The 12,424-nt window shown below is 38.6% G+C and overlaps 1 protein-coding gene across 1 annotated transcript in view; it reads right to left on the bottom strand.

The window, feature by feature from the left end:
• LOC116678833 (piezo-type mechanosensitive ion channel component 2-like) overlaps window positions 1–10,106 on the bottom strand; it is a gene marked incomplete at its 3' end in the record, with an annotated part of 48,888 nt that extends 38,782 nt beyond the window's left edge. The window contains 9 exon segments of the mRNA XM_032508558.1: window positions 1–20; window positions 1,437–1,819; window positions 2,401–2,515; window positions 2,649–2,837; window positions 3,006–3,153; window positions 3,732–3,945; window positions 5,200–5,383; window positions 7,441–7,561; window positions 10,042–10,106. The exon segment at window positions 1–20 is cut by the window's left edge and continues 86 nt beyond it. Of these exon segments, the coding sequence (XP_032364449.1) occupies window positions 1–20; window positions 1,437–1,819; window positions 2,401–2,515; window positions 2,649–2,837; window positions 3,006–3,153; window positions 3,732–3,945; window positions 5,200–5,383; window positions 7,441–7,561; window positions 10,042–10,106 (1,439 nt within the window).
• Window positions 10,107–12,424: the final 2,318 nt, after the last annotated feature.

Here is a 12,424-nt window from a genome sequence, read left to right as displayed (position 1 = left end):
AAGGTCAACAGACACAACAACTGCAACAACAACAACATGATCATCAGATTACACACTCTCATAATCAGATTACACCCTCACATGCACACTACACAGTCTCACAATCAGATTACACAGTCATTTGCACACTACACACAATCAGATTACACACTAACAATCAGATTACACACTCTCATAATCAGATTACTCACTCTCATATGCACACTACACACTCACAATTAGATTACACACTAACATTCAGATTACACTCTCTCACAATCAGATTACACACTCTCGTAATCAGATTACACACTTTCGTATGCAGAATACACAGTTGCATACAACAAGAAGGATGTTAAATCAAGTCAAAGCAGTGGGGCTGAATCTGTTTCCTCCAGGTTTGTCTTGAGTTCAGGAAGTAGCTTCCGTACCTGGATTTAAGTTTGGTTGTTTTTGGTTAAACTCTGGTCGAGAGAACCCTTTTACCCTCAAGGTATTACAAAAGCATCGTAAAATGCAGTACGTGACAGTGTCTTCACAGTAACAAGACAATAACATCGCAGAAACATCACAGTATCATCCCAGTAACATCACAGTAGCATCACAGTAACAAGACAGTAACATCACAGTAACAAGACAGTAACATCACAGTAACAAGACAGTAACATCACAGTAACATCACAGTAACAAGACAGTAAGATCACAGTAACATCACAGTAACGTCACAGTACCATCACAGTAACAAGACAGTAACATCACAGTAACAAGACAGTAAGATCACAGTAACATCACAGTAACAAGACAGTAAGATCACAGTAAGATCACAGTAACGTCACAGTACCATCACAGTAACAAGACAGTAACATCACAGTAACATCACAGTAACATCACAGTAACATCACAGTAACATCACAGTAACATCACAGTACCATCAAAGTAACAAGACAGTAACATCACAGTAACATCACAGTAACATCACAGTAACAAGACAGTAACATCACAGTAACAAGACAGTAAGATCACAGTAAGATCACAGTAACGTCACAGTACCATCACAGTAACAAGACAGTAACATCACAGTAACATCACAGTAACATCACAGTAACATCACAGTAACATCACAGTAACATCACAGTACCATCAAAGTAACAAGACAGTAACATCACAGTAACATCACAGTAACATCACAGTAGCATCACAGTAACATCACAGTACCATCACAGTAACAAGACAGTAAGATCACAGTAACATCACAGTAGCATCACAGTAAAATCACAGTAACATCACAGTAACAAGACAGTAAGATCACAGTAAGATCACAGTACCATCACAGTAACAAGACAGTAAGATCACAGTAAGATCACAGTACCATCACAGTAACAAGACAGTAAGGTCACAGTAAGATCACAGTAAGATCACAGTAACATCACAGATCGCAGTAACAGTAGTAACGTTACCTTGGAGACAAGCTCCCTGCAGGGGTCGTCTTTCTTCGGAAACAGTCCAGGAACTTCCTGGACGGAGGGGAAGCTGTAGACATACTGTAGGATGACAAGCAGGTTGCCGTAGGCAACCAGCCAGGGTGATGACATCAGCGTGTAACGGCGGCGCTCTCGCATCATCCAGAGGATGCAGGACCACAGCAGCAGGACGCACGTCAGCCAGGACACGTACGTTATGGGCCAGGCCATCATGGCCACCAGGGCGCAGATGTAGCTCTGTTTGAGGAGGAAGCTGAAGGCCAGCGCGGCGGCGCCGCCCCCTTCATCTTCATCCTCCTCCTCCTTCTCTTCCTCCTCCTCCCATTCATCTCCTTCAAACGCACACGTCTCTAAAGTGTCTGCAGCACCAAACAGAACAGAACCACGCTGTGATCAGGGCTTTACGTTAACCCCCGCCAACCGCCAGATACAGGTCAAAGTTACTCTCACGGGCTAACACTGGAAAATCACTGGAAAATCACTGGGAAATCACTGGAAAATCACTGGAAAATCACTGGGAAATCACCGGGAAATCACTGGAAAATCGCTGGGAAATCACTGGGAAAATCACTGGGAAATCACTGGGAAATCACTGGGAAAATCACTGGAAAAGCACTGGAAAACACTTTAAAAAACCTGTAAATGCACTGTAAAATCACTGTTAAAAAAACACTGTAAAATCACTATAGAAAACACTGTAAAGTTACATTAATGGAACCAATCGGCCGGGTGCAGAGACAAAGCGTCTGTGGTTGAACAAATTTGGGCTGTTTTGGGTACGATTGGCTTGGAGCAACACTGCTCATAAAGAAGTACTAATCCTATATTTCCCATGAACACTTATGTTACTTCTATCAAGCATTAGCTACGTGTCTAGCGTCTAGCATCCATTACGCGTAACTTTGAATCTGAACAGCTGGGATTCAAACCACAAACTCACCTGATTGGCTGAGAGAGTAGTGAGGCGTGAAAGAAACATCCAATCCTAGGGCTGTGCTCTGGGTGGGCGGGGCAAAAGAGTCAGTGGTTCTGTGATTGGTGGAGGACGTCAGCGTCTACAGACAGAAACACAGACAGCTGTCACATTCAACTACAAAAGTAAAGTAACACAGACTGAAATCTGATTATTAATAAACAAATTATGATATAAATATATTAATATAATAATAAATAAATGATGATATGTACATCTCTGTACTCGGGAGGATCGTGAGCTCTCCTCCACAGCTCTCTCCGTCGCTCCGCTGTGATGTCACTGGTGACATCATCACTGCTGACATCATCACTCAGGGTGCTGGTGGCAGTGATGATGTCACAGCTCCTGCTGATCACTGACTCTGTCCTAGATGTACCCCGCCCCCCATCACCGTCGATCAGCTGCAGAAACATGTGTCACGTCATATATCTATTTCTATATATATCTATATATATATATATATATATATATATAGATATATATATATATATCTATATATATATATATATAGATATATATATATATCTATATATATACACTGTGCATATTATATTGTCTGCAGTGATCACCTGGTTCCTCCACAGACTGGCCAGGATGTTGTAGAGCAGCAGCAGCAGCAGAGGACTGCAGAGGTGAAACCAGCTGAGCTCAGAGTTCACCTGCAGCCTCCAGGGGGCGGAGCAGTCCACCGAGCCGGCCGGGACCATCCCGAACACTCTGCAGAGAAGACATGCATCAGGGTCTCAGAGAACCGACTCCAGACCTGCAGATTCCTAAAGACAGGGTCTCAGAGAACCGATTACAGACCTGCAGATTCCTAAAGACAGGGTCTCAGAGAACCGACTACAGACCTGCAGGTTCCTAAAGACAGGGTCTCAGAGAACTGACTACAGACCTGCAGGTTCCTAAAGACAGGGTCTCAGAGAACTGACAACAGACCTGCAGATTCCTAAAGACAGGGTCTCAGAGAACTGACTACAGACCTGGAGATTCCTAAAGACACGGTCTCAGAAACTCGATTTTAGACCTCTGAGATTTACTCACCAATCAAGTACCTGGCGGAGGTGTGTTACCTTGTGTGTCACCTGGCGGAGATGTGTTACCTGGCGGCAGTGTAATACCTTGTGTGTTACCTGGCGGCGGTGTAATACCTTGTGTGTTACCTGGCGGAGGTGTGTTACCTGACAGAGGTGTAATACCTTGTGTGTTACCTGGCGGAGGTGTGTTACCTGACAGAGGTGTAATACCTTGTGTGTTACCTGGCGGAGGTGTGTTACCTTGCGGAGGTGTGTTACCTGGCAGAGGTGCGGTTGGGGGGCCACACCTCCTGCAGCGAGGGCAGCTGGTAGCTGTAGAGGAGCAGGAAGTGGGACGCGGAGTAGGGCAGTGACACACCAGACACGCACCTAAAGAGGAGGGGCGGGACCTGGCCGGACCACGCCCACCACGTACACAACACCTGAAAACATAGCAGGTAGGGGAGGGAGGAGAGGGAGGGGAACATGATGCCTGGGGGGGGGAGGAGAGAGGTCCTCTGGTTATCTGAAGGTCTTCTAGTTATCTGAAGGTCTTCTAGTTATCTGAAAGTCTTCTTTATCTGAAGGTCTTCTGGTTATCTGAAAGTCTTCTAGTTATCTGAAGGTCTTCTGGTTATCTGAAAGTCTTCTAGTTTTCTGAAACTCTTCTAGTTATCTGAAGGTCTTCTAGTTATCTGAAGGTCTTCTAGTTATCTGAAGGTCTTCTGGTTATCTGAAAGTCTTCTAGTTATCTGAAAGTCTTCTAGTTATCTGAAGGTCTTCTAGTTATCTGAAGGTCTTCTAGTTATCTGAAGGTCTTCTAGTTATCTGAAAGTCTTCTAGTTATCTGAAGGTCTTCTGGTTATCTGAAAGTCTTCTAGTTATCTGACAGTCTTCTAGTTATCTGAAAGTCTTCTAGTTATCTGAAAGTCTTCTAGTTATCTGAAGGTCTTCTAGTTAAGTCTTCTAGTTATCTGAAGGTCTTCTAGTTATCTGAAGGTCTTCTAGTTATCTGAAAGTCTTCTAGTTATCTGAAAGTCTTCTAGTTATCTGAAAGTCTTCTAGTTATCTGAAGGTCTTCTAGTTAAGTCTTCTAGTTATCTGAAGGTATTCTAGTTATCTGAAAGTCTTCTAGTTATCTGAAAGTCTTCTAGTTATTTGAAGGTCTTCTAGTTATCTGAAGGTCTTCTAGTTATCTGAAGGTCTTCTAGTTATCTGAAGGTCTTCTAGTTATCTGAAAGTCTTCTAGTTATCTGACGTCTTCTAGTTAAGTCTTCTAGTTATCTGAAGGTCTTCTAGTTATCTGAAGGTCTTCTAGTTATCTGAAAGTCTTCTATATATCTGAAAGCCTTCTAGTTATCTGAAAGTCTTCTAGTTATCTGAAGGTCTTCTAGTTATCTGAAAGTCTTCTAGTTAAGTCTTCTAGTTATCTGAAGGTCTTCTAGTTATCTGAAAGTCTTCTAGTTAAGTCTTCTAGTTATCTGAAGGTCTTCTAGTTATCTGAAAGTCTTCTAGTTAAGTCTTCTAGTTATCTGAAGGTCTTCTAGTTATCTGAAAGTCTTCTAGTTATCTGACGTCTTCTAGTTAAGTCTTCTAGTTATCTGAAGGTCTTCTAGTTATCTGAAAGTCTTCTAGTTATCTGAAAGTCTTCTAGTTATCTGAAAGTCTTCTAGTTATCTGAAGGTCTTCTAGTTATCTGAAGGTCTTCTAGTCAAGTCTTCTGGTTAGGTGGTTGAAAGTTTTTTACCTGTCAGTCCCAGCAGAACTGTCAGCAAGACTTTCCGTCCCGTCGTCATCATGGTTTCCACCATCTGCCTGGTTTTACTGACCAGTAACTCTAGTTCAACCAGTAACTTGTTTCTGCAGATTTCCTCCTCGTCCTCGTCTCCAAAGACTGAGTCCTCCTCCAACACCAGGTCCTCCTGCTGCTCCTGCTGGGCCGAACCACAACCGTCTCATTACTGGACCCTCCAGACCTGAATCTAGTTTACCTCATGAATCGTCTCCCACAGCGCTGCGGAGGAAGGTCTGCTCGTCCACTCAGCACTCCTCAATAGAACAACCTGCTCTGGTTCATCAACATTTCTTTAACCCTCATGTTGTCTACCGTCAAAAATAAAATTAACACTTTTGTTGATGCTTTTTATCAATGTTTTTAACTTTTTAATGTTTTTTTCCCCCTTTTTTCATCACTTATGACACTTTTTTTCACGTTTTCAACACTACGTAACAATAACTTATTAACTTTAGTTTTACAGTTATTCCTGGAATTTATGATCAATAAACCTCATTTATAGGAAATTATACCTAATGTTTGAGTTAGAAAAGCAGAAATTAGGAATTATTGAGACTAAAATTAAAGGAATGGATGTTGATGATAATCACAGACTGGAATATGTCAACTTTTACTCAATACTATTTCAGAAACACTTTAATTTGTTTTCCAATGCTATAAAATGGAATAATTAATTATGTTAAAAATTAATGAAAGTAGAGATTTGTACTTGGCAAAGAGCGTTGGGTGGAATCAATCATGTTATTTTGGCGAATTAAACATTGAAGAACATTGAAAAAGGACAACTTGAGGACAACATGGGGACAACATGAGGGCAACATGAGGACAACATGAGGACAACATGAGGACAACATGAGGACAACATGGGGACAACATGAGGACAACATGAGGGCAACATGAGGACAACATGAGGACAACATGAGGACAACATGGGGACAACATGAGGACAACATGAGGGCAACATGAGGGCAACATGGGGACACATGAGGACAACATGAGGACAACATGAGGACAACATGAGGACAACAAGGGGGCAACATGAGGACAACATGAGGACAACATGAGGACAACATGAGGACAACAAGGGGGCAACATGAGGACAATATGAGGGTTAAACCAAACTGTGGGCGGGGCTAAGCTCCGGACAGAGCCACGGAGCCGCTGCTAAATATTCATGTGAACATATGGAGGCTGTGAGGAGAATTGTATTTCAAGATAAATATTATTTGATAGGGGATATTTCAGCAATGGATCAGGATTTAGGGTTTAGGGTTGGTGACATAGACTCATATCTAACTCACCTTTCAAGGGGCAGGCTAAAAAAAATTGTCAGCTTTAGGGAAAGATGGTGTTTGGGATAAAAGATGTTTTTAGTCCAGGAACAGAGTTAAAACTGCAGATAAGGTCTTCAAACCTGAAGTTATGGATCAAACCATAACTTGGTCTGGGGTCTTAGAAACTGTCCTTCAGTATCTCAGTCCTGGTCTGGGGACTTATAAACTGTCCTTCAGCATCTCAGTCCCTGTCTGGTGTCTTGGAAACTGTCGTTCAGCATCTCAGTCCTGGTCTGGGGTCTTAGAAACTGTCCTTCAGCATCTCAGTCCTGGTCTGGGGTCTTAGAAACTGTCCTTCAGCATCTCCGTCCCAGAACGGGACAGACTGCTGGAAGACAAGGACTGAAAACGTTTCTACTGCCATTGGTCTCTCCTATGGCAGTAGAGGAAGAGATGAAGAAGATTAAGAGATGAAGAAGATTAAGAGATGAAGAAGAGGAAGAAGCGAAGACGTCCTGATGTCCCTCATGCTGCTGCTCTCTGGTCTGGTTTCATGTTAACAAACAGACTCCGACAGTTCAGCTAATAACATGAAACCTGATCACTTTGTGTGTGTGTGTGTGTGTGTGTGTGTGTGTGTGTGTGTGTGTGGTGTGTGTGTGTGTGTGTGTGTGTGGTGTGTGTGTGTTTTTGTAACATAATAAGTTACAGTTAATAATAGCTTACTGAGTTACAAGCTAACAGACAGGAAACCTTGTTAGGAACAATAGGAGACAACTTAACAAGTTTCACCTGCTTCATCTGTGTGTGTGTGTGTGTGTGTGTGTGTGTGTGTGTGTGTGTGTGTGTGTGTGTGTGTGTGGTGTGTGTGTGGTGTGTGTGTGTGTGTGTGTGTGTGTGGTGTGCGTGTGTGTATTACCTGCGTGTGTGTGTCAGCGTCCATTCTTACGATCAGCCTCCAGGTCAGGACACTGATGACGAGCACTCCAACATCTGGAAGGATCTGTCTCACTGCCGAGCCGGCATCACTTCCTGTCAGACTGAAACAGTCACCCTGTTAAATTCAGCCGATCTGATTATTATTCTAAGTGTCTGACAACATTATGGGATGGATCCCTACAGAGATAGACCTTTTAGATAAAGAGGAGATCCTTTTAGTTTAACATGAAACAGAAATCACCATCACCAAACCACTAGACTCCATGTAAATAATCACTACTTTTAGCGTGTATAGAGCAGCATATTCCAACAGACTCCATGTAAATAATTCACTCATTCATATTTCATATGTAGCATATCTCCACCAGACTCTATGTAAATAATCACTACTTTTAGCATGTATAGAGCAGCATATCTCCACCAGACTCCATGTAAATAATCACTACTTTTAGCATGTATAGAGCAGCATATCTCCTCAGACTCCATGTAAATAATCACTACTTTTAGCATGTATAGAGCAGCATATCTCCACCAGACTCCATGTAATAATCACTAACTTTTAGCATGTATAGAGCAGCATATCTCCACCAGACTCCATGTAAATAATCACTACTTTTAGCGTGTAATCGAGCAGCATATCTCCACCAGACTCCATGTAAATAATCACTACTTTTAGCGTGGTATAGAGCAGCATATCTCAACCAGACTCCATGTAAATAATCACTACTTTTAGCGTGTATAGAGCAGCATATCTCCACCAGACTCCATGTAAAATCACTACTTTTAGCGTGTATAGAGCAGCATATCTCCACCAGACTCCATGTAAATAATCACTACTTTTAGCGCACGTATAGAGCAGCATATCTCCACCAGACTCCATGTAAATAATCATACTTTTAGCGTGTATAGAGCAGGCATATCTCCACCAGACTCCATGTAATAATCACTACTTTTAGCATGTTAGAGCAGCATATCTCCACCAGACTCCATGTAAATAATCACTACTTTTAGCATGTATAGAGCAGCATATCTCCATCAGACTCCATGTAAATAATCACTACTTTTAGCGTGTATAGAGCAGCATATCTCCACCAGACTCCATGTAAATAATCACTACTTTTAGCGTGTATAGAGCAGCATATCTCCACCACTCCATGTAAATAATCACTACTTTTAGCGTGTATAGAGCAGCATATCTCCACCAGACTCCATGTAAATAATCACTACTTTTAGCGTGTATAGAGCAGCATATCTCCACCAGACTCCATGTAAATAACATCACTACTTTTAGCGTGTATAGAGCAGCATATCTCCACCAGACTCCATGTAAAATCACTACTTTTAGCACGTATAGAGCAGCATATCTCCACCAGACTCCATGTAAATAATCACTACTTTTAGCACGTATAGAGCAGCATATCTCCACCAGACTCCATGTAAATAATCACTACTTTTAGCGTGTATAGAGCAGCATATCTCCACCAGACTCCATGTAAATATCACTACTGTTAGCGTGTATAGAGCAGCATATCTCCACCAGACTCCATGTAAATAATCACTACTTTTAGCGTGTATAGAGTAGCATATCTCCACCAGACTCCATGTAAATAATCACTACTTTTAGCGTGTATAGAGCAGCATATCTCCACCAGACTCCATGTAAATAATCACTACTTTTTAGTGTGTATAGAGCAGCTATCTCCACCAGACTCCATGTAAATAATCACTACTTTTAGCGTGTATAGAGCAGCATATCTCCACCAGAATCCATGTAAATAATCACTACTTTTAGCATGTATAGAGCAGCATATCTCCACCAGACTCCATGTAAATAATCACTACTTTTAGTCTGTATAGAGCAGCATATCTCCACCTGACTCCATGTAAATAATCACTACTTTTAGCGTGTTAGAGCAGCATATCTCCACCAGACTCCATGTAAATAATCAGCACTTTTAGCGTGTATAGAGCAGCATATCTCCACCAGACTCCATGTAAATAATCATACTTTTAGTGTGTATAGAGCAGCATATCTCCACCAGACTCCATGTAATAATCACTACTTTTAGCGTGTATAGAGCAGCATATCTCACCAGGCTCCATGTAAATAATCACTACTTTTAGGTGGTGTAGAGCAGCATATCTCCACATGTAATTGGGTAAAGTACGTGTTTATTTCCACCAACACTAGAGTTATGATGGTAAGTAAAGTGTTGAGAACACCAAAAACAGCTGTTTTATTTGGTTTCTGTCCTTTTGTAAGAAGTGTGTTTTAAGATGCTAAAATGACTGATTATTTACATGGAGTCTGGTGGGTTTAGCGATACGAGCCTTAGCAATAGTTTTAAGAGCATACAGTGTTTAATGGTTGAAAGTGTTGTGTGTCTCTTTTATATTATACATATATATATATATATATATATATATATATATATATATATATATATATATATATATATATATATATATATATATATATATATATATATATATATATATATATAATTTAACTCGTATCGTATCAGAATGAAGGAGAAACATGAACGTGCTGATTCTGTGTTTTGCTTCCTGTTTCCTGCACAGGACGGTGCTGATTGGCTCTGGCGCCCCCCCCGTCGACTCCTTCTCCCCGCTGGTCCTCGCCATCATGGCGGTCGGGCTGGGAACTCCCATGATCCTCCTGGTGCTGGGGGGCGTGTACGTGTGCCTCCGGAAGAGGGCGGCGGCCTCGGCGGCCTACGAGCCAATCAACTGACGGAGACGCTTTTAAAGACTTCTTTTTACATTTTTCTTTCCTCCTGTTTTTAATGGAAGATAATTATTAATTATATATAATTAATAATTAACTATTAATGAATAAATTATTATGTTAAATGTTTACTTTTTTATTATTATTCAGTCTCTATGTTCTGCTCAGATTTGGATAATTAGTGTTTTTAGAGTTTGATTAATGAAATCAAACTCCTGATTAAAACTACAAAAACTACAAAAACTTAAAAGTATTTCACGAAGCTAAATCTCTCAAAGTCGAGAAAACCCAAAAAGTTACAGTATAGTTTTTAAAGTACATAAAGTCACAGTATAGTGTTTTAAAGTATATAAAGTCACAGTATAGTGTTTTTAAAAGTATATAAAGTCACAGTATAGTGTGTTTAAAAGTATATAAAGTCACAGTATAGTTTGTTTAAAGTATATAAAGTCACAGTATAGTGTGTTTAAAGTATATAAAGTCACAGTATAGTGTGTTTAAAGTATATAAAGTCACAGTATAGTGTGTTAAAAAGTATATAAGTCACAGTATAGTGTGTTTTAAAGTATATAAAGTCACAGTATAGTGTTTTAAAGTATATAAGTCACAGTATAGTGTGTTTAAGTATATAAAGTCACAGTATAGTGTTTTAAAGTATATAAAGTCACAGTATAGTGTTTTAAAGTATATAAAGTCACAGTATAGTGTGTTTAAAGTATATAAAGTCACAGTATAGTGTTTTAAAGTATATAAAGTCACAGTATAGTGTGTTTTAAAGTATATAAAGTCACAGTATAGTGTTGTTTAAAAGTATATAAAGTCACAGTATAGTGTGTTTAAAGTATATAAAGTCACAGTATAGTGTGTTTAAAGTATATAAGTCCAGTATAGTGTTTTAAGTATATAAAGTCACAGTATAGTGTGTTTTAAAGTATATAAAGTCACAGATAGTGTTTTAAAAGTATATAAAGTCACAGTATAGTGTGTTTTAAAGTATATAAAGTCACAGTATAGTGTTTTAAAGTATATAAATCACAGTATAGTGTGTTTTAAAGTATATAAATCACAGTATAGTGTTTTAAAGTATATAAAGTCACAGTATAGTGTTTAAAGTATATAAAGTCACAGTATAGTTGTTAAAGTATATAAAGTCACAGTATAGTGTTTTAAAGTATATAAAGTCACAGTATAGTGTGTTTAAAAGTATAAAAGTCACAGTATAGTGTGTTTTAAGTATATAAAGTCACAGTATATGTGTTTTAAAGTATTAAAGTCACAGATAGTGTTTTAAAGTATATAAAGTCACAGTATAGTGTGTTTTAAGTATATAAAGTCACAGTATAGTGTTTTAAAGTATATAAAGTCACAGTATAGTGTTTTAAAGTATATAAAGTCACAGTATAGTGTGTTTTAAGTATATAAAGTCACAGTATAGTGTTTTTTAAGTATATAAAGTCACAGTATAGTGTGTTTTAAAGTATATAAAGTCACAGTATAGTGTTTTAAAGTTATAAAGTCACAGTATAGTGTTTTAAGTATATAAAGTCCAGTATAGTGTTTTAAAGTATATAAAGTCGCAGTATAGTGTTTTAAAGTATATAAAGTCACAGTATAGTGTTTTAAAGTACATAAAGTCAAGTATAGTGTTTTTAAAGTACATACAGTCACAGTATAGTGTTTTAAAGTAACATAAAGTCACAGTATAGTGTTTTAAAGTATATAAAGTCACAGTATAGTGTTTTAAAGTATATAAAGTCACAGTATAGTTGTTTTTAAAGTATATAAAGTCACAGTATAGTGTTTTAAAGTATATAAAGTCACAGTATAGTGTTTTAAAGTATATAAAGTCACAGATAGTGTTTTAAGTATATAAAGTCGCAGTATAGTGTTTTAAAGTATATAAAGTCACAGTATAGTGTTGTTTAAAAGTATATAAAGTCACAGTATAGTGTGTTTAAAAGTATATAAAGTCACAGTATAGTGTGTTTTAAAGTATATAAAGTCACAGTATAGTGTGTTTAAAGTATATAAGTCGTAGTATAGTGTTTAAAGTATATAAGTCACAGTATAGTGTTTTAAAGTATATAAAGTCACAGTATAGTGTGTTTTAAAGTATATAAAGTCACAGTATAGTGTTTTAAGTATATAAGTCACAGTATAGTGTTTAAAGTATATAAAGTCACAGTATAGTGTTTTAAAAGTATATAAAGTCACA

Source organism: Etheostoma spectabile, unplaced genomic scaffold, assembly GCF_008692095.1.
Source record: "Etheostoma spectabile isolate EspeVRDwgs_2016 unplaced genomic scaffold, UIUC_Espe_1.0 scaffold00008276, whole genome shotgun sequence".
Lineage (NCBI taxonomy): Eukaryota > Metazoa > Chordata > Actinopteri > Perciformes > Percidae > Etheostoma > Etheostoma spectabile.
This window is presented reverse-complemented; position numbering and strand designations above follow the sequence as displayed.